The sequence below is a fragment of the Rattus norvegicus genome, chromosome 11 (genome assembly GCF_021556685.1).
Source record: "Rattus norvegicus strain SHRSP/BbbUtx chromosome 11, alternate assembly SHRSP_T2T, whole genome shotgun sequence".
Taxonomy (NCBI): domain Eukaryota; kingdom Metazoa; phylum Chordata; class Mammalia; order Rodentia; family Muridae; genus Rattus; species Rattus norvegicus.
This window is the reverse complement of record NC_141544.1, coordinates 70067389-70084822: the sequence shown is the minus strand read 5'-3', so window position 1 is coordinate 70084822 and position 17434 is coordinate 70067389. Positions and strand designations below refer to the sequence as shown.

Below are 17434 nucleotides of genomic sequence, written 5' to 3'. Positions count from 1 at the left end.
TTGTTTTACTTCACTGATATATTTGAATGCCTGTCTACCCATATCATGACATTATGACTATTATAATCTTTATAATAAGTTTTAAAATCAGGCATTTTTAGAAATCAAATTTTGTTCTTTTTGTTTTGGCTATTGTAGGAATTTCTGTATTTTCACAAGAATTTCAGAATCAGTTTGTTAATTATTTTTCTAAAGAAAATGCATTTTAAAAAGATATATAGTGGGTAAAACAATAAAACAAGGAAGGAAGTGGGACAACATATATGCTAATGTCCTACTGTCTAGTTGTTTCTAGAGAGAAATTGTTATCTTTATTTTTGTTCTTGTGGACATTTATTTTTAATTTTTTTTCTTTATCATTGGCTCTGAATGATTTGATTATTATATATGTACTTTGTAGTTTTTTATGCGTTTGTGTGTGTGTGCACGCGCGCGTGTGCGCGCACGTATGTATATCCGAGCCTGTGCGTGTGCGCTCATGTTTCACTGGGTTTCGGAAGTTGAAGGAAAAGGTAAACTCTGTGGGTAAATATGTTGATAGGAGGACAGAAAGTGATGGAAGCTGATTGAAGTTTTCTTAAAATTCAGTGTTAAAAACAAAATGAGAAGCAAGTCCACAGACTGGCATGAGGTTAGAGGAGATAAATAAGAAAGTATATTACTGTCACCTAGGGGAGTGAGAGAATTAACGGAGCAGGGATCTGTAACAAGATGCTCAATCAACTGTAGGAAAGTTGGGGGGGTCATGAATCAACACGGGCATTTGTCTTACATGTGCAGTTGCGGCAGTGCAAGCACTTAGGAGAGCCAGTGCTGGTAACTTGCTAAGTGACCACAGCAAGTTGGAGAGGAAGGAATGATGACGATTACGTAGAGGAATGCGCACGTTAAATCAGAGTGGAAACTCAGAAGGCAGTTCCTTGCACCTAGATGACACTGATTCAGGTGTAGCTTTTCTTCTTAACAACTGAAAGTCAGGGGTTTCAAGGGAAGTTATCAAGGGTAAGACGTTCATTGTAAAGTCCTTAACATGATCTGTGAAGTTATGCACATCCTGGCTCTAGTCTACCAACAACCATCAAGTTCTCTCAACTACTCCTCCATTGCAATTTGACGTACATCCTTGCATAGGTAATTTCCCACTGTAGAAATGCTCTTTTTAAATGATCTACTACTCCTTGCATTTCAGCTTTCCTGAGATATTGTTTTCACTGTACACATTTCTGTCATCAAGAGCTTGCTGCTTATGGGGCTGTAAACTTCTTGAGGGCAGGGTCTGGTTTTAGTTCCCAGTGAACCTAGCATGTTTGGCTCACTGATAGGTTGCAAGAAATATTTTAGTAAATGATCAAAAGTTAAGGCAAGTAAGTGCGGTATGTGGAGCTTGGTGTGCAAAGCAACGTTTCTTTTGGAGACTTCTCGAGGCTTATGAAGGGAGAATTATTCAGCCCTTTAGGTGAGAACTCCGGGAAAAAAACAAAACAAAAACAAACACAGCCCTAGCGCCACACGTACCACCTCTGGGACGCCTCTGAGGAGCTTGCCGGATGTACGCACAGGCGTGGGGGCGGAGCTACAGTAACCCGGGCAACGGCCCGGAAGCCGCTTTCCGCGTTTGCCCTGTGGCGGGCTCTGTGGTTCTGGAGACTCAAGTTTTTAGTCGGGGTGGAGGCGGCAGTCGGCCAGCAGCAAGGCAGGTTGGGTGAAGCGGGGAAGGCCTGACGTTCGCGCGCAGGGCGAGGAGAAGCGGCCAGCGTCTCCGCCTCGGTCCCGACGCCCAGGGAAGGCGTCCTCACCATAGGGCCGGCCGCTCGCCTCGCAGAGCCCGAGAGTGCGGTTCCGGGTAGCGCCTGGTGCTCCTGCGGGACGTCGAGCCCCGCGCACGCGCGCCGCGTCCCTGCACCCCGCTGGCGGGAAATATCCCGAGGCTGTCGGGTGCTCCAGATGTTTGGTGTCCAACTGGGGAACGCCGTGTACTTGGTGTTGGGACAGGGCGCGTCCTTTAAGTTAGGACAGGGTTTCTAAGGAAGGGCTGCTTGAGAGTTTGGGCTTGGGAGTCAGATGTATGAAATTGTTCCAGACGGTGCTTGGCGCTGCTTGTGAAGGTCGGAGCTCGATCTCAGGATGTGTGGGAGGGAAAACTGGGAAGAGAAGGCAGTGAGGGTGTTGGGGAAGCCTAGGAAGAGGCCTGTGTTTGTATGTGGATCAGGAAAGAGCCTGAGAAATATGAAAGGATTTAGCATTAGGAAGCAATTAATATTCCTCATTTTCTCCACACAGGCCCCACTTCTGCAGGGTATGGTGATCTATTTACTGTCATTAAAATACCTCTAGTCTCTGTTATGACGCAAAAACAGCGCTTGTTTTCCTAAGTTCCTGACAACTGCCCTTTGGAGGAAGGGAAACAGGAATATGGACCTTTGACCCCTGCTTTTAGCTCCTCACGTGTTTTTGCTTCAGATTCATGACTGTTTCTTGGGTTGAGGCTGGTAGAGTTTTAACTTGTGGAAAAAATGTAATATTTTAAATATAATTTGAAATAAAAATTCCCTCTCTTTTAAAGACTTGCATGTTTTAACCAACAGAGTCAACCCGTTGTTTGTAGTTTCCTAGCACGTACTTTACAGTCAGTGACACCTAGGGCCAGTTCCTTCCTCTCCTTGTCATTTGTGTCACTGTGAGCAATGTGATTATGTTCGCTAAGCCTTATTTACCTCATTTGAGAAAAGAAGAATTGCCATGGATGTCATCTACACTGAAATAGGAGTTAGTGTGTGTCAGGCAGGGATTCCAATGGGCAGCGTACATATCTAGTTAGTTTCAACAAAGCTCAAGAGTGAATCTATACAGCCTGATTCCAGGCCGAATTCTTAGCCATAATACTGTGCTGTCTCTTAAGACAGTGTATGTCTCCCAGAGTTGTGGGATTAATGCCGAGGCTTTTCATTAACGATGCAGAGACATTAACATCAGGTAGTTTATACATGGTGTACTTGAATTTTGCTTTTTTACATTTAACATTTTCTTGCAAGTGTATATGGTGTGTGTGTGTGTGTGTGTGTGTGTAGGTCAGAGGCTGCTATTGGGTGTCTTGGTTCTTTATTTTCTATATTGCAGCAGGGTCTCTCCCTTGAATCTAGAACTTGCTGATTTGGCTCATGTAGCTAGCCACTTTGGGGATTGCCTGTCTCTCCTCCTGAGCTGAGATTAGAGGGCTGTGCTACCCTCCTGGTTCTCATAGTTAATGCACTCAGACTTCATCCACATTGTGGCCTATGTCAGTACTTTATACCTTATCGCAAAGTGACATCCCAATTGCATAGATATATCATATATATTTATATAGTCATCAATTAATGGGCGTGTTGAGATGTTTCCACTTCTGTCTATTAACTATAATATTGTGGACATTCACTTAAAGGTTTTCTAGGGACTAATGTTTTTAATCCTGTTGAATGTTTATGTAGGGGAATTGCTGGGTCACATGGTAATGGTGTTTAAATTTTTGAGTAACTTCCCAGTGGACTTCCAAAGTGCCTATGTAAATTTCTATTCCAAACATCAAATATATGAAGGTTCAAAGTTTCTCCATACTCTTCCCAGTACTTGTATTTTCTTTTGTTAAAGTCACCCTCAAGTGGTTTTGACTAGTATTTAATTATGTTGGTCTTTTTTTTTTTTTTTTCCACGAGGAGAGAGGTTTAATGAGAGAAGAAGAGTAGAAGAGGGGAGAAGTAAAGATCCGCTATGAGCATGGGCGGGGGTGGGGGAGGGGACAAACGGGGAGAGAAAAGAACAAGAGCAAGAGAGTGTGTTGGTCATTTTTAAAGAAGGTTTATATTATATTGTATGAATGCTTTGCATGCATGTATGTATGTGCACCGCATGCTACCTGGTGCCTTTGTGGGATAGAAGAGGTTGTCAGATCCCCTGGAACTGGAGTTACAGATGGTTGTGAACCATCATGTAGGTAGTGGGAATTGAACTCAGGTTCTCAGGTAGAGCAACAAGGGTTCTTAACCACTGAGCCATCCCACCAGCCTCTATTGACAGTCTCTTCTTCCTTTCATGTGCTTCCTTACCATCTGCAGTATCTTATTTGGAGATACCTATTCAAGACCTACGCATTCAAGACCTACGCCCGCTTAAATTTGGTTGTTTGCATAGTCCAGTTACGAGAATTTTTAAAATAGATTCTAGATACAAGGTAAATGATTTGCAAATAACTTTTGCCGCTGCACTAGGCATCTTTTTCACTTTTTTGATTGTACCTTTGAGTATAACATTTAGAATTTTTGATGAACCAAACTATCCACCCCACATCTCGGTTTCTTCTGCTTTTGACTCTGTTCTCCAGCTTGACCTAAGGTTCACAGCTGTTATACTCATGTTTTCTTCTAATAGTCCTACAGTTTTAGTTCTAACATCTCAATATATGACTTAATGTTAAGCTAAATTTTGTACCCTGTACGAGGTAGGAGTCTGACTTTTTCAAAGGAATATTGAAAACAGTACTCTTTGAGTTGAATTGTTTTGGTGCCTTGCTGGAATATAACTCTGTAAATGCAATGGCTCATTTCGACTTTTACCTGTTCCGTGTCCAGTTAAATGCTGGTTATGTTTCTACTACAAATGAACTTCACAGTTGGTTAACTCTTTGCCCTTTAATTTCCTCATCTATAAAATGAGTCAAAGTAGTAACCACTTCATGGAGCTCTTGTATTAAAGAAACTAATAGTTGCAAAGAGCTTAGAACAATCCGCATATAGTAAGTACCTAGACTGTCTTAGCTGACGCTTCATTACTTCCACTACAGGTGTTACTGGCATCACCACTGTAAAACTTAATTGTTGGTGGCAGATGGTGCCGAGAAGATTGTGTTCATACGTAGAGCTGAAACCATATCACTTTCCCCCCTTTGTAAAACGTCTGTTCAGAATTGATCAGTAGCCTTAATGAAAGGTGATGTGAACCTCCTAGAGGAAACCAGGAGAACACGTCAAGATACAGGCACAGGCAAAGACTTTCTGTATGAGACTTGACAAAAGTGGGCTGATGAGGTGGCCCAGTGAGTTTTGCTGCCAAAGTTTATTCCCGGCATGTATATGGTGGAAGGAAGAAAACAACTCATGCAAATTGTTCTCTGGCCCTCATATGTACACTGTGTATGTGCTCCTTCACCCCCAGAGATAAGCAAATAAATATAATAAAAGAATTGGCAATGATATTATGCCCTTTTAAAAAACTGCACACTTGGAATTCAAAGAGTGAAGAAATAGCCTCCAATATGGGTAAAGGTATTTTCCTATTGTATTTTAGTGATTTGTCAGGGCACTGGTAACCAGAATATAGAACTTTTAAAAACTAAACACCGGAAAGAAGACTTTGATATTAGTGGGCAAATAAACCAAACGGTTTTCAAAACAAGTACAAATGATCAATAAATACATGAGAAAAATGTTCAGGAGCTGGACAGATGACAGTGCTATTCTTCTGGAGGACTGACTGAGTGTTCACGATCACCCGTAATTCTGACTTTAGGAGTTCTGACATCCTCTTTTGGCCTCTGAGAGCACACACAGAGAGAATTTTTTTTTAACGTTTATTATCTTCAGCCACCAATGAAATGCAAATCAAAGCCACACTGAGAGCTTACCTCACCAGAATGGCTACTGTCATCAAGAAAACAAATATTAGTGAGGATATTGGGAGCTGAAGAGGAGCCCCTGTATGTTGCTGTTGGAATGTAATTAGTACAACCAGAATAGAGGTTCCTCAAAACTAAAAACACCGAAAGAACCACCTTTAGATTGCAGTTGTACACTCCTGGGTTTATACCCAGAGGAGCGTTAGGCAACCACAGGCATACCTGTGCTTCCATGGTTATTATGACTCTGTTCTCAGTAGTCAAGGTATGAATTCAGCCTAGATGTCCATCAGAAGATAAGTGGATGAGGAAAATGTGATGTATGTAGGAAGTATTTATTCAGTTACAAAAAGAATGAAATCCTATGTGCAGGAAATAGAATTAGAAGCTATTAAGTGGAACTGAACCAGACTCAGAGAGATAAATATTACTTGTTTTCTCTAGAGTTTAGAAAAAGATGTGAAAGTAGGAGGGAGATACTTGCTTGATTGTAAAGAGGAAGGGGACCAGTTGGAGGGTGAGGAGAGAGGGCAGTTGGTGTGATATAATGTATGTATATGTACATGTATGAAAATATTACAGAACTCATGTTAATAAAACTTGAAATAAAAGTAGGTAAACCAAGTCATGAGAAACCAAATCTTAATTGTTGGTCTGACACAGAGGTTAGTGTGAGGGAATTTGCCTGATGTATTTTACATCTGGGCATCAATCTGAACTCAGCACCACAGGGGGAAAATAGTCATTGTGACTCATCTCCTTTGCTGGATTGTAAGCTCTGAAATTGACAACATGTTTGAGGAGTGAAATGTAACGAGAAAGACAGTAGAGAGTTAGGAAGACTGTTTTAGGGAAACCCTGGAGCTTAGGCATCTTTATCACAGTAAGTTATTTTATTAAAAATACTAATGGAAGGGGAAGGGGAAACTTAAGAGTACCACAGTTACCTAGCATGTGCAAGGGTCTGTGTTCTCCATTGGAGAGACGGACAGGTGTGGGTGAAGGATGCTGACGACATCATGGCACTGTGGGCTAGTAAGGCGTATGAGGGGTAGCCTGGAAGTTCTGTAGTTATTTTGGTAGGTTGTTTGGGTAATATGTGTTAGTGATTGACTTTGAGTGACCAATAGTGTATGAACACGTAAAGGAAAGAAGTAAAAGCACTTCCTTTTGGAGTAATTTAACCAAGAGCAAGTACAAATTTGAATTCTCTACTGCACACTCCCTGTGTCTTCGTCCTCTCTCTGTTTATGAGTCTGAATCTGTGCTTGCCTACGGCTGTCTTGTGAATCTGTCCTAGTGTCTGTCTGTGTGTGCAATTATTTCTCTCTCTCTCTCTCTCTCTCTCTCTCTCTTTCTCTCTCTCTCTCTCTCTCTCTCTCTGTGTGTATGTGTGTGTGTGTGTGTGTGTGTGTGTGTGTGTGTGTGTGTGTGTGCTTGTCTGTCTCTAACAAAGGGCTTTGCTCTGTATTTCCTGAACAGCATAGAAGGCATCACATGGTGGAAAGAATGGATGCTTTCCAGAAGTCTGGCTCTACATGATCCTAACTGACCCATATAACAAACTACCAGCACCATTGCTTATCAACCAGCCCTCATGAGTGGGTTTCATTTTAGAAGTTGTTGCAATCTCTGTGTTTGTTGCTCTCAGCAAAGGGTACTTTAGTTTCTATTTTAGGTCATAATTTCTATATTAAGTTCTTTATTAAGCAAAAGGTTTTGTTATTTAAAACCTTTTTAATACATTGTTGGTTTCACTTTAGTATTAATTGTAAAATGAGAAAGCCAAGTAAGTGGAGAGCCTATTCCTTTGATCATGACTAAATTCTCCTGATATTTTGAGAGTGGTTTTAGTTGTCCTATATGTACTTATAATGCATAATTATTTTTTTGCCTTTATTAAAACACATTAATATTTCTAGATGTCATTGATCAGAGTGAACCGCTTTGGTCCCCGGGGAGGTGCAAGAAAGACTCTGAAAGTAAAGAAGAAAGCTGCAGTGAGGCAAGAGTGGGATGTAAGTCTGGGGACCATAAGCAGTGTCCTAGGAACGGGCCTTAGCACTGTCAGGTGTTGCTGGGACGGCTCAGGCTGTAGTGGGGTCGGGTGGGTTTCTGGGCGTGTGTTTGGTCTTGGAGGGAAGAGCAGGATATTTGCCCCATTCCTCCTTAAGAGTACACTACTAAGGGTAATAACTTCTAGTTCCTCTAGAATTAGAAGATTAGTGAGATTGAACTATGTCCTCAAAAAAGTTCCTCTCCAGCTTGCCCTAGCGACTACACTTTCATTGTTAAAACACTTTACAATTGCCTTGTGGAACCCTAGTATCTGGAAACTGTAGCTTCATTTAAGTTTACTCACAATATATGCACCCTGTTTTTATTCCTTGTTTTAAAATAATAGAGCTTTATTTCCTATGTAACACCTAAAAATACCCTGTTTTCTACAAGATACTCAAAAGTAATGTGTTTTAACATTATATCGACAATATTGGTTCCTGGGGGGGGACTTTTGGTCTTAGGATATTTGAATCAATTTTCAGCCACTGAAATTGAGTAACTGTTAAAAATTTATAAGGAGGACTGGAGAAATGGCTCAGTGGTTAAGAGCACTGACTGCTCTCCTAGAGGTCCTAAGTTCAAATCCCAGCAACCACATGGTGGCTTACAACCATCTGTAATGAGATCTGATGCCCTTTTCTGGTGTATCTGAAGACAGAGACAGTGTACTTATATGTAGTAAATAAATAAATCTTAAAAATAAATTTATAAGGAAACTTTTAAAAAGCTCACTCTGTTTTTCTTTTTTTAAAGAATACTGTGAATGATCTAACAGTTCACCGGGCAACTCCTGAAGATCTGGTAAGTTGAACACTGAAAGTTAAGTCCTGGATTCTGTATTTTATTTGATATCTGGTTTCTAATCTTGAGAACAGAAACCATCATCACTCCTTGGAACTTGTTTGGTTACATTTAATCTTGTTCACATCTGTATAAAACCTAAAAGGATACCTAAGGAATTTTTTGATTTTACTAAGGCTTATCAGCCACTTAGAATTTTATTCAGGAGTTTTTTGTTCTGTAGTCCTGTCACTTATCTAGAATTAAGAGGTCTTCATTTCCTGTCTGGAAGCATTTTACCATTGTTGTTGTCATTGCTGTTATTTTCACAACAGGTTTGTTCTGTGTAGTCCAGGCTAGCCTGTCCATGGCAGTGACTAATCTTTCTGATTCTGTGAATTTGCCTAGTCTTGTTTCTCTTACAGATGGACTACAGGATGTGGTCTGGTTTTTGTTTCCTCTTTTTCTAGCATATTTTATCGATTCATCTGTGTTATAGAATGTATCTCTGCTTCGTTCCTTACTATTCCATTGAATGGCGATTCCAGATTTAACTGTTTGTCATTTGTACATCTGGTTTATTTCTGCTTCTTTTCTATTATGAAGTAATACTGTAGTGGACATTCATGTACACGTCTCTGTGAACATATGCAGACAGTTATGTGTCTATCTGGAATAGAATGGCTAGGTCATGTATCTTCATATTGGCTTTTATGAATCATTGCCAAACTGTTTTCCAAAGTGCTTATCTGCTTAAATTCCACCAGCATGTGTGGAGCTTCGTTTACACATGATTACTGTCACCTTTTAAATGTTAGTTCTCCTGTTGGGTATAAAGTACTGTTTGACTGATTCTGATATGCATGCTCACAATTCTTGATTGCTAGTCTTTTTGGTAGTTGGCATGTTTGTATGACTATAACTTCATTAGATGACCAAAGTTATGTTCATAGTTACAATTCTGAGGACTAGCGTATTTGTAAAGACAAATGTCTACCTTTAGTCCTCAGTTACCCCATTGGAATCTTCCCTTCCAACTCTTTTAGGAGCTCTGGCTCCTGTCTCTTCTGCCTCAGGAACTCTCCTTCCCTGGATATCTACATCATCTGTGACCTCAGTTCCACATGAAGCCACTTCAGAACTATACAAACACCATTGACTTGGAAGTAATGCTTATTGTGAAAGGGGTGTGCTTTGCCAGAGATGACTTAGGTGGATTATGTATCCTTTACATCATGAGTGAAGTGTCAGTGTTGACCTCTAATTGACATTTTAGCACTCATTACTCGAGTTTTAACCTGTATGGAAGAACACTAGGTATTTTGGTAGTCTGTACAAATGAAGTAGAAGTTAATACTTTGGTGTGTCTTAAGATAGACCTCCACATTTTCAATACTTTCTTTTATATCATTTTGAAAATGTAGAAGACTTGGAGAGTTTTAGCTATGAATGTACACGCATGCACACACTGAAGCACACACATACTGAACCAGAAAGGACTAAAGAGTGGTGAACTAGTGTAAGTAGTCTTATAAAGGAGCAGGCAGTATCTTTGTTACTGAAAGCCTTTTTTTACAGTTTTCCTTCTGTATAGGTGCGCCGTCATGAGATGCACAAGTCAAAGAATAGAGCATTGGTGCACTGGGAACTTCAAGAAAAAGCTTTGAAGAGAAAATGGAAGAAGCAGAAACCAGAAACCTCAAGTATTGAAAAAAGAAAGTTATCTATCATGAAGGAGGTAGTGTAATTTCATTTTCTTTAGAAAAATATCATTTTTTTCTCTTGGGTTGGTTTCAGTGGAGAGACCCTAGTACTTATGCAACCTTGTACAGTGAGCTAATTGGGGGGGCCTGTAGAGAACAGCAGGATAGGTGGAGTCTACTTTGCTACTTTAAATGTTCTTTTCACAACTCATTAGCTCTATAGCCTTAGATTATATAACTCCTTGGTCTGGAATTTTTTCTTTTTCTTTTTCTCTTTCAACCTTTCAAAAAGTAGCATATAATGTGGCATGTTCCCAATGCCATTGTTATAACACTTCATTGTGGATGTTTGGTCTCCCCACTCCCCCATTCCCTACCCTTCCTCTGTCTCACTGAATTCGCTGTCTCTAGCAATACATATTTCACTTCATATCTTCCCACCCCTTTCTCCGGTTTCATGCTACCATAGAAACTGTTTTGACCTCTATGCACACTTACTCCCACCTAAATATACATAATTAATTAACAATTAAACGCCAGGATTCACACATGAGCAAGCACTTTCAATTCTCATCTGTCTGGGTTGCCTAACTTAATACAGTATTTTTCAGTTATATCCATTTTTCTGCACATTTTGTAACATCATTTTACATTACCTTGGCTTTTTATCTTTAAATTTTTGCCTCTGTTGTTATGAGATTTTAATAGCATAATATTTAAAATTGTTTCTTAATTTCATGGGTATGATCCTTTGCCTTCATGTATGTCTGTGCACCATATGAATGCCTGATGCTTGCATATACCAGAAGAAGGTGTCAGATCCCCTAGAATTGTAGTTTACAGACATTTGTGAGAGCTACCATGTGGGTGCTGGGAATTGAACCTGGGTCCTTTGGAAGAAGAGCTAGTACTCTTAGCCACTGAGCCATTTCCTCAGTCCTGGCATATGCTTTTAAAGAGATTATCACAGTCTCAAAATAATAAGTGCTCTGTATCTGTAAACATCTGTACTTATGTCTTAGTTCCACAGTATAGTAGAATTACCTGGCAAAAATGAAATAAAATCAAATAATTTTGTGTGCCCATCGACGTAGGTCTTAAGGCATTTATCTCTGGCTTAACCTTTTGCCTGCCTGTGCTGAAGAAGCAGTCAGATATGCAGGGTGAACAGTGTGTCAGACAAGAAGCAGCTAGAGTAGAGCATCCGTTTTTGTTTGAGCTGCAGTCCTAGTAAAGGAACGTGCTCTGCATGTGCTTCTTTACCCAGGGCAAGCTTACAGTGCTTGCTGTCTGCAGAATGTTCATGCTGTCTGCAGAACGTGTGTGCTCAAGTCATCGGCTGCCTTCTGAGAAATTCCTTAGAGTTCTTAGAGGAATCTTACGCATCAAGAAAAACTATCTCCCAAATAAATGTTTACAAAATTTGAGAAAGGAACAGTGGATTCAGAGAATAGAACTTTTCATGTTACAATCTTAGGCTAGTCATGCACATGTGTTAATTCTCATTGTACAACTGAAAACCACAGATCTGACCTAGAGAACCACTTTGGGAGGTTTTCTTTCTCTAGTTTTAATTTTCTTCTCCTTTTGTTTTTTGAAGATTTAGTTTTTTGTTTTTGTTTTTGTTTTTTTTTTGTATAGGGGTTTATCTGCATGTATGTATGTATGTATGTCTGTATGTGTCTAGTTCCAGTGGAGGTCAGAATGGTTGTCAGATTCCCTGCAGCTAAGTCACAGAGAATTGTAAGTCCAGTACAGTGGTCTTTGGCCACATGAACAGTCTGCTCCGAGAAATGTGACAGACTTAGTAGAAGAATGCAAAATGGTGGCTTTACTTGAGATTTGATTGTAATTAATTCCCAGTATCAACAGAATTAGTAAGATTGTCCCTTTACTTTCTGCCTTTGTCACTTTCTACCATAGCCATGTTAATTTATTATATATTGTATCTATTATAAATTATATTTTCTAAGCTCTTAATTGTATGGACTTGGAAGATATTTCACCAAAGATAAAAATTTGGGTCATAAGACAGTATAATTTGTGTTTTAATACACTCAGAGAGCATCACTAGCTTATACAGGTTCTCAGTGTCTCCACACCCTTCTGTACATCCTTGTAGGGTGGAGGAGGTGCTTAGATTCTATGCCAGTGTATCTTCAAAGTCAGTAGTTAGAAATAAATTTACCTTCTTAATGTCTAATGTCTTCTTAATGGATATAGATTTGGCATGATTTATTATTGATTGTTTTATTTGTGGACACGTATGTTGTATATTAGAGTCCAGTTTAAGCTTCTGGGAATAAAAGAACTCAATACAGTAATTTAAACAAAACACAGATTTAGTTCTCTCATGGAAGAGCTCAGAGGTAGAGGTAGAGGGCCCTGCAGTTCTTCGGCATGTGACTTCAGCATCATGAACACAGGATAGCTGTCACAGTGTCTTTGGTTGTATGCAGGGCAACAGCGAGTGGAAGTAGACAGTGTCTCCTACCCCTTTTTTGCCAGCCATTTGGCATTCTGTGTTATTCTCCAGGACATTATTGCTTGGCTGTTCCCATATTCAAAGAGGGGTGGAAGTCGAGCTGCACCCTTGATTAAAGGGTAGGAGTTGGGCCAGGCCTTGTGTCTCAGCCTTAGTCTCAGCACTCATCACTAGGAGGCAGAGGCAGCTGGACCTTTGTGAGCTTGAGGCTACAAAGATCATAAAGCAAGTTCCAGGACAGCAACCCTGAATCGTAAGATTGCTTCTTACCTTGGCATGATAAATACTCCAGTGAATAGACTTGATTGTGTTTTTAGGAACAGTCTTGTTTGTTGGATTACCTAGGGTGCTTCAGGATTTACTCTCAAGTACTGGGGTAAAAAAGAAAAGAAAACTAAGGGTCAAAGAGTATGAGCCTATTTTGTTTATTATGTTTTCTGTGTTTATGGTGTCTGTAGTTAATGGGTGTTATAGGACCATAGTCATATACCTGATACAGAGGCATGGTTCTAGATACCATGCTAGAAAAGTCACACAGCTGATTTCCTACTGGTAATTTGAAGAGTTTACTGTTTTTTGTTTTTAAGGCATTACCCTGTCTTAGGGTTTCATTGCTGTGCAGAGACACCATGACCAAGGCAGTTCTTATAAGGAGCAATATTTAATTGGGCCTGGCTTGCAGGTTTGGTTCAGACTTTCAGTTCATTATCATCAAGGTGGGATAGGGCAGAATCTAGGCAGGCATGGTGCTGGAGGAGCTGAGAATTCTACATCTTCATCTGAGGGCTGCTAGGTGAAGACTATCTCCCACATGGTAGGAGATGGGTCTCATTGCTCACCCCCAACAGTGACACACTTCCTCCAACAAGGCCACACCTACTCCAGCAAGACCACACCTCCTACTATTGCCACTCCCTGGGCAAAGCATAGTCAAACCACCACACCCTCTGTCAAAATAAAGTCATGGAGTTGACAGAGCAGAAAGTTGGAAAATGATCTTGTTAATAACTACATTGATTCCCCGTGTCAATTATAATCAGATCTCAAGTAAAACCCATGCTATGTGCCATTGACACAGCAGGAAACTAAGTGGTTAGCGTTTATTCACTATCTCTAGTGTGACCCCGAGCCCAGTATTCTGTACTGTGTGTGCTCTTGGCCTTACGCCATTCCAAAGTTTACTCTGTGGAAGGAGCAGATGCAGAATTTACTCTCTTTAGCTGACCTAGCTGACTTACTTGGCTGTAGCAGAAAGGATAACATAAGACTGCTACTCACTTTTCTTTCTATATCTTAAAATAGTAACTGCCATGTGATGTGATTGTCTGTATTGCGGAGAACTTCTAGTCGTAGTGTTTGTTATTAGATGCTTTATTGATTTGAGTCAGGGTTGGATAAGGACCTGTCTTGATTTTAAGATTCCTTTCAGCTTAAGAATGCCATCTGGTGGTGGTAGATAGAATTGATGAATCTGTAGCATATGGCTTTGTTTTCTGTACATTAACGTCCTTCAATAGAATGTACATAATCAGAGGCACCGCTGTAATGGTGTTTTGTGCAGCAGTCTCTCCATAATAAAAAGCCAGCACAGCATTGCTTAGTCCTAAAATCTATGTTTTGTTTTTCTAAGTCATAGGCCTGTTAGTGGATTATCAGACTACTTCAGTGGTGGAAACACCTTGAGTTTGTGGCTCAAAGATTCTTATCTTTAGCATATGATTTTCAAGTATGTGCTATTATTTATTAATGGGTTATAGAATCAAGTTAGTGGGCTACAACCATCACTGAAAACTAGAATGGAATAAAAAATATAGTTAGTCTCATGTGGCAAGGCTATGTAAATTGCAGTCTTACTTTTAAGTGTGTATTTGTATGTATGTATATACCTGATCGTGTGTGTGTGTGTGTGTGTGTGTGTGTGTGTGTGTGTGTGTACCAGATCACAATGTAATATGTATTTCTCTCAGCCTACTAATTACTGTAATAGTCTCACCTACTGTTATCTAAGAATACTGCCATTGGAGGGTTTTAGGATGGGTCATGGCCCATGGTTAAGAACAGATTCAGCAACCATAACCAATAAAGATTGAAAATTAAATTTTTAAAATGTCATGTTTGGTGCCTTCCCTTAGTCTTTCTCCTTAGTAATTTGACAAGTGAGCCTATTTTTCTCTAAACAGTATTTTTCTTAACACATGTGCAGATTCTTTCTGATCAGTACCAGACACAGGATGTGCTGGAAAAGTCTGATCATCTGCTGACTGCAGCCAAAGGTCTGTTTGTTGATGTTCCTCGTAAGCGCACAGGTAAGCATTCAGTCCACACTGAACCTGAATTGCTCTCGGAAACACAGCTCATGAGGAATTAGAAGAATTCACTCTGTTGTCAGAAGTCACGTTCCCGCTGCACCTTCTATCTGGCTTGTATATACAGAGCCAAAGATCATACTTCACTTGCTGTTACTAGAGAATTACAGGGAACTGTCTACTAAAATGCAGTGCAAAGTACAGCATTCTGTAACTGCGTAGCATGGCTCCATTTTCAGCTTATTAAGTTACTGCATAATTAAATATGTGCCTTTACTTGTAGTTTGCATAAACCTAGCTTAAAATCTAAAGCAACTTCAGTTTCTTACCAAAAGAAACTCTGTTTTTCTTTAGTTACATATGATTATTCCTGCCCCCCACCCTCACAATCCATGTAGCCAAGACTGTCCTTGAACTCCTGATCTTCCTTCCTCTTAACTCCTCAGTGCTGGCATCAAAGGTACATATCACCATTCTCAGCTTCAGCATTATTAATCATGATGGTATATAATTTGTTTAATCTTTTAGAAACAGGATTTATTTTTAGTGGAAAGTTTGAATCCTGGGTCAGCCATTTACTAGCATAACTCTGGGCTAGTTACTTAATTTTTCCAAGTTTCAATTTATTGGCCTGTAAACTAATAAAACCTGTCTCATGGAGTTTTATGAAGGTAAAAATGAGTTTAGATATGGCTGGTGCATATCCACCCATGGAAGTGGAACTGCTGTGTGAAGTCCCTGAGGTGAAGGGGGCCTGTGGCAGGATAGAACTTGTGAGCCTCTTCAAGCAGATGGAATAAAACCATAGTGACTTGTGTTTGCTCCCTGCAGGGTTTCCAAACGTAACAATGGCTCCAGGCTCCTCACGGAGCCCCGCTGGAATAAATCAAGACCCTGGCACCCAGTCTATCCTTAACGAATCAATCATAGAGCCTCAGGTAATCCACTGCCCTCAACAGCCACGCCCATGCTGAGGTGAAGTTCAGCTCGATACAGGCATCATGGAAACCATTCTAAAAGCTTAAATGTCAGTCATTGTCCTCCCAGCTGTAAAGAGACAGTAGAAAAAGAAGACTCACAAAGATTGGGAAAGATGAGCTAGAAAAAAAAAAAGACTAGAACATCCAAGAAGATATGATGAGTGTATACTTCAGTGTATGGTGTGCGCGCGTGTGCACACATGGAAGTCATAGGAAACCCTCAGGAATGCTGTCCACTTCCTTTGAGACAGGGTGTCTCATTGCTCTGGAGTTCATCAAATAAGCCTAGCTTGACTGGCAAGGAGCCCCAGGGATCGCCCTGTTTCTGCCTCCACAGTGCTGAGGTGAAAAGCATGCGCCGCCATGCCTGGCACTTTATTGTGCCTATGTTTTGGGTATTGGCCTGAATTCCTCGTGCATATGTCATCCTTCTCTGAACTGTAAAGAAAGGAACAAGGGATATGTAAGGTGTAATGAGGGAAAGACCAACTTGTCTGTGGAGGATTAAACATGCTCCATTGACCTTGTAGAAAATTTCTTGAGTGGAGTGGCAGGACACAAGCAAAGGTTGCCGAGCATACATAGATGGTGAATGAAAAATTGTAGATGAATCTTTAAAGAGATTGGCAGAGCCAGTGGTGATGGCACAAGCCTGCATTACTGGCATTAGAAAGGCTGAGACAAAAGCAGTTGTGAATTTGGGGTCAGCCTTTGCTACCTAATACATTGGGTTAGCCTGGACTAAACAAAAACCAAAAGACTAACAGGAGATAGTCTATCAAGGTGGACACATGGTATGGTAAGAAGAAACATGCTTTCTTACACTCAAATATAGGTAGGTGAAGCGGGCAAGCAGCCGAGGGTAACTAGGACAGTTCGTGGAGGAAGACGAGGGTTTTGTGGTTGGCACACAGGAGGGGGTCAGCTTTAGGACGAGAAACGTTTGTTGTGACAGAAAGGATGAGTGAGCATATAGTCACTTGTGTTGCTGCTTTTGTTGTTGAGGTAGGCTCTTAATGAAGTAGACGATGGAGGGGCGGAAAGCACTGCTCATAGCCAGTCAGAAGACAGTGAGAGCGAACTGCCTAACTCCCTCAGCCCACACTCCAACAGGAATACAGAGAGGTACGTGTGTGTGTGTGTGTGTGTGTGTGTGTGTGTGTGTGTGTGTGTGTGTGTGTGTGTGTCTGTGTGTGTGTGTGTGTGTGTGTGTGTGTGTCTCGGGGTGGGGTGCACAGGCTCTCGGCCAGTGTTCAGTATTCAGAGTGTTTGCTTATTGTATTATTCCTTAAAAACAAGTCAGCAAAGTAACAAGCAGCTGAGGTATAGTTTTATCTAAATGTTGAAAATTGTTCTACAGTGTCTTACAAGCTGTAGTAAGAGGGTAAAATGGTTTTTATTTCTCCTGTACTTCTTTCTATAAGCAGCTGTATAAATATTTCTCATTTCCTCTTGTTTCATACATTAAAAAT

General features: G+C 40.5%; 1 protein-coding gene across 10 annotated transcripts in view; it reads left to right on the top strand.

The window, feature by feature from the left end:
- The first annotated feature begins 1604 nt into the window (after nt 1–1604).
- The window catches only part of Spice1 (spindle and centriole associated protein 1), a 41777-nt gene continuing 25947 nt past the window's right edge, over nt 1605–17434 (top strand). For 3 of the 10 annotated variants that reach the window (XR_015632678.1, XM_087575843.1, XM_087575841.1), the window contains exons 1-8: nt 1605–1693; nt 4092–4207; nt 7570–7665; nt 8462–8509; nt 10083–10226; nt 14880–14982; nt 15814–15920; nt 16972–17087. Coding sequence is in view for 8 of the 10 variants with exons in the window: in XM_087575843.1 (XP_087431969.1) it covers nt 7570–7665; nt 8462–8509; nt 10083–10226; nt 14880–14982; nt 15814–15920; nt 16972–17087 (614 nt within the window). In the remaining 2 variants the exon portion in view is untranslated. Of the gene's footprint in view, nt 1694–1906; nt 2974–4091; nt 4208–7569; nt 7666–8461; nt 8510–9534; nt 9655–10066; nt 10227–14879; nt 14983–15813; nt 15921–16971; nt 17088–17434 lie in introns of those variants that run through there. The other 7 variants (XM_087575845.1, XM_087575844.1, XR_015632677.1 and 4 more) reach the window with 5 other exon arrangements.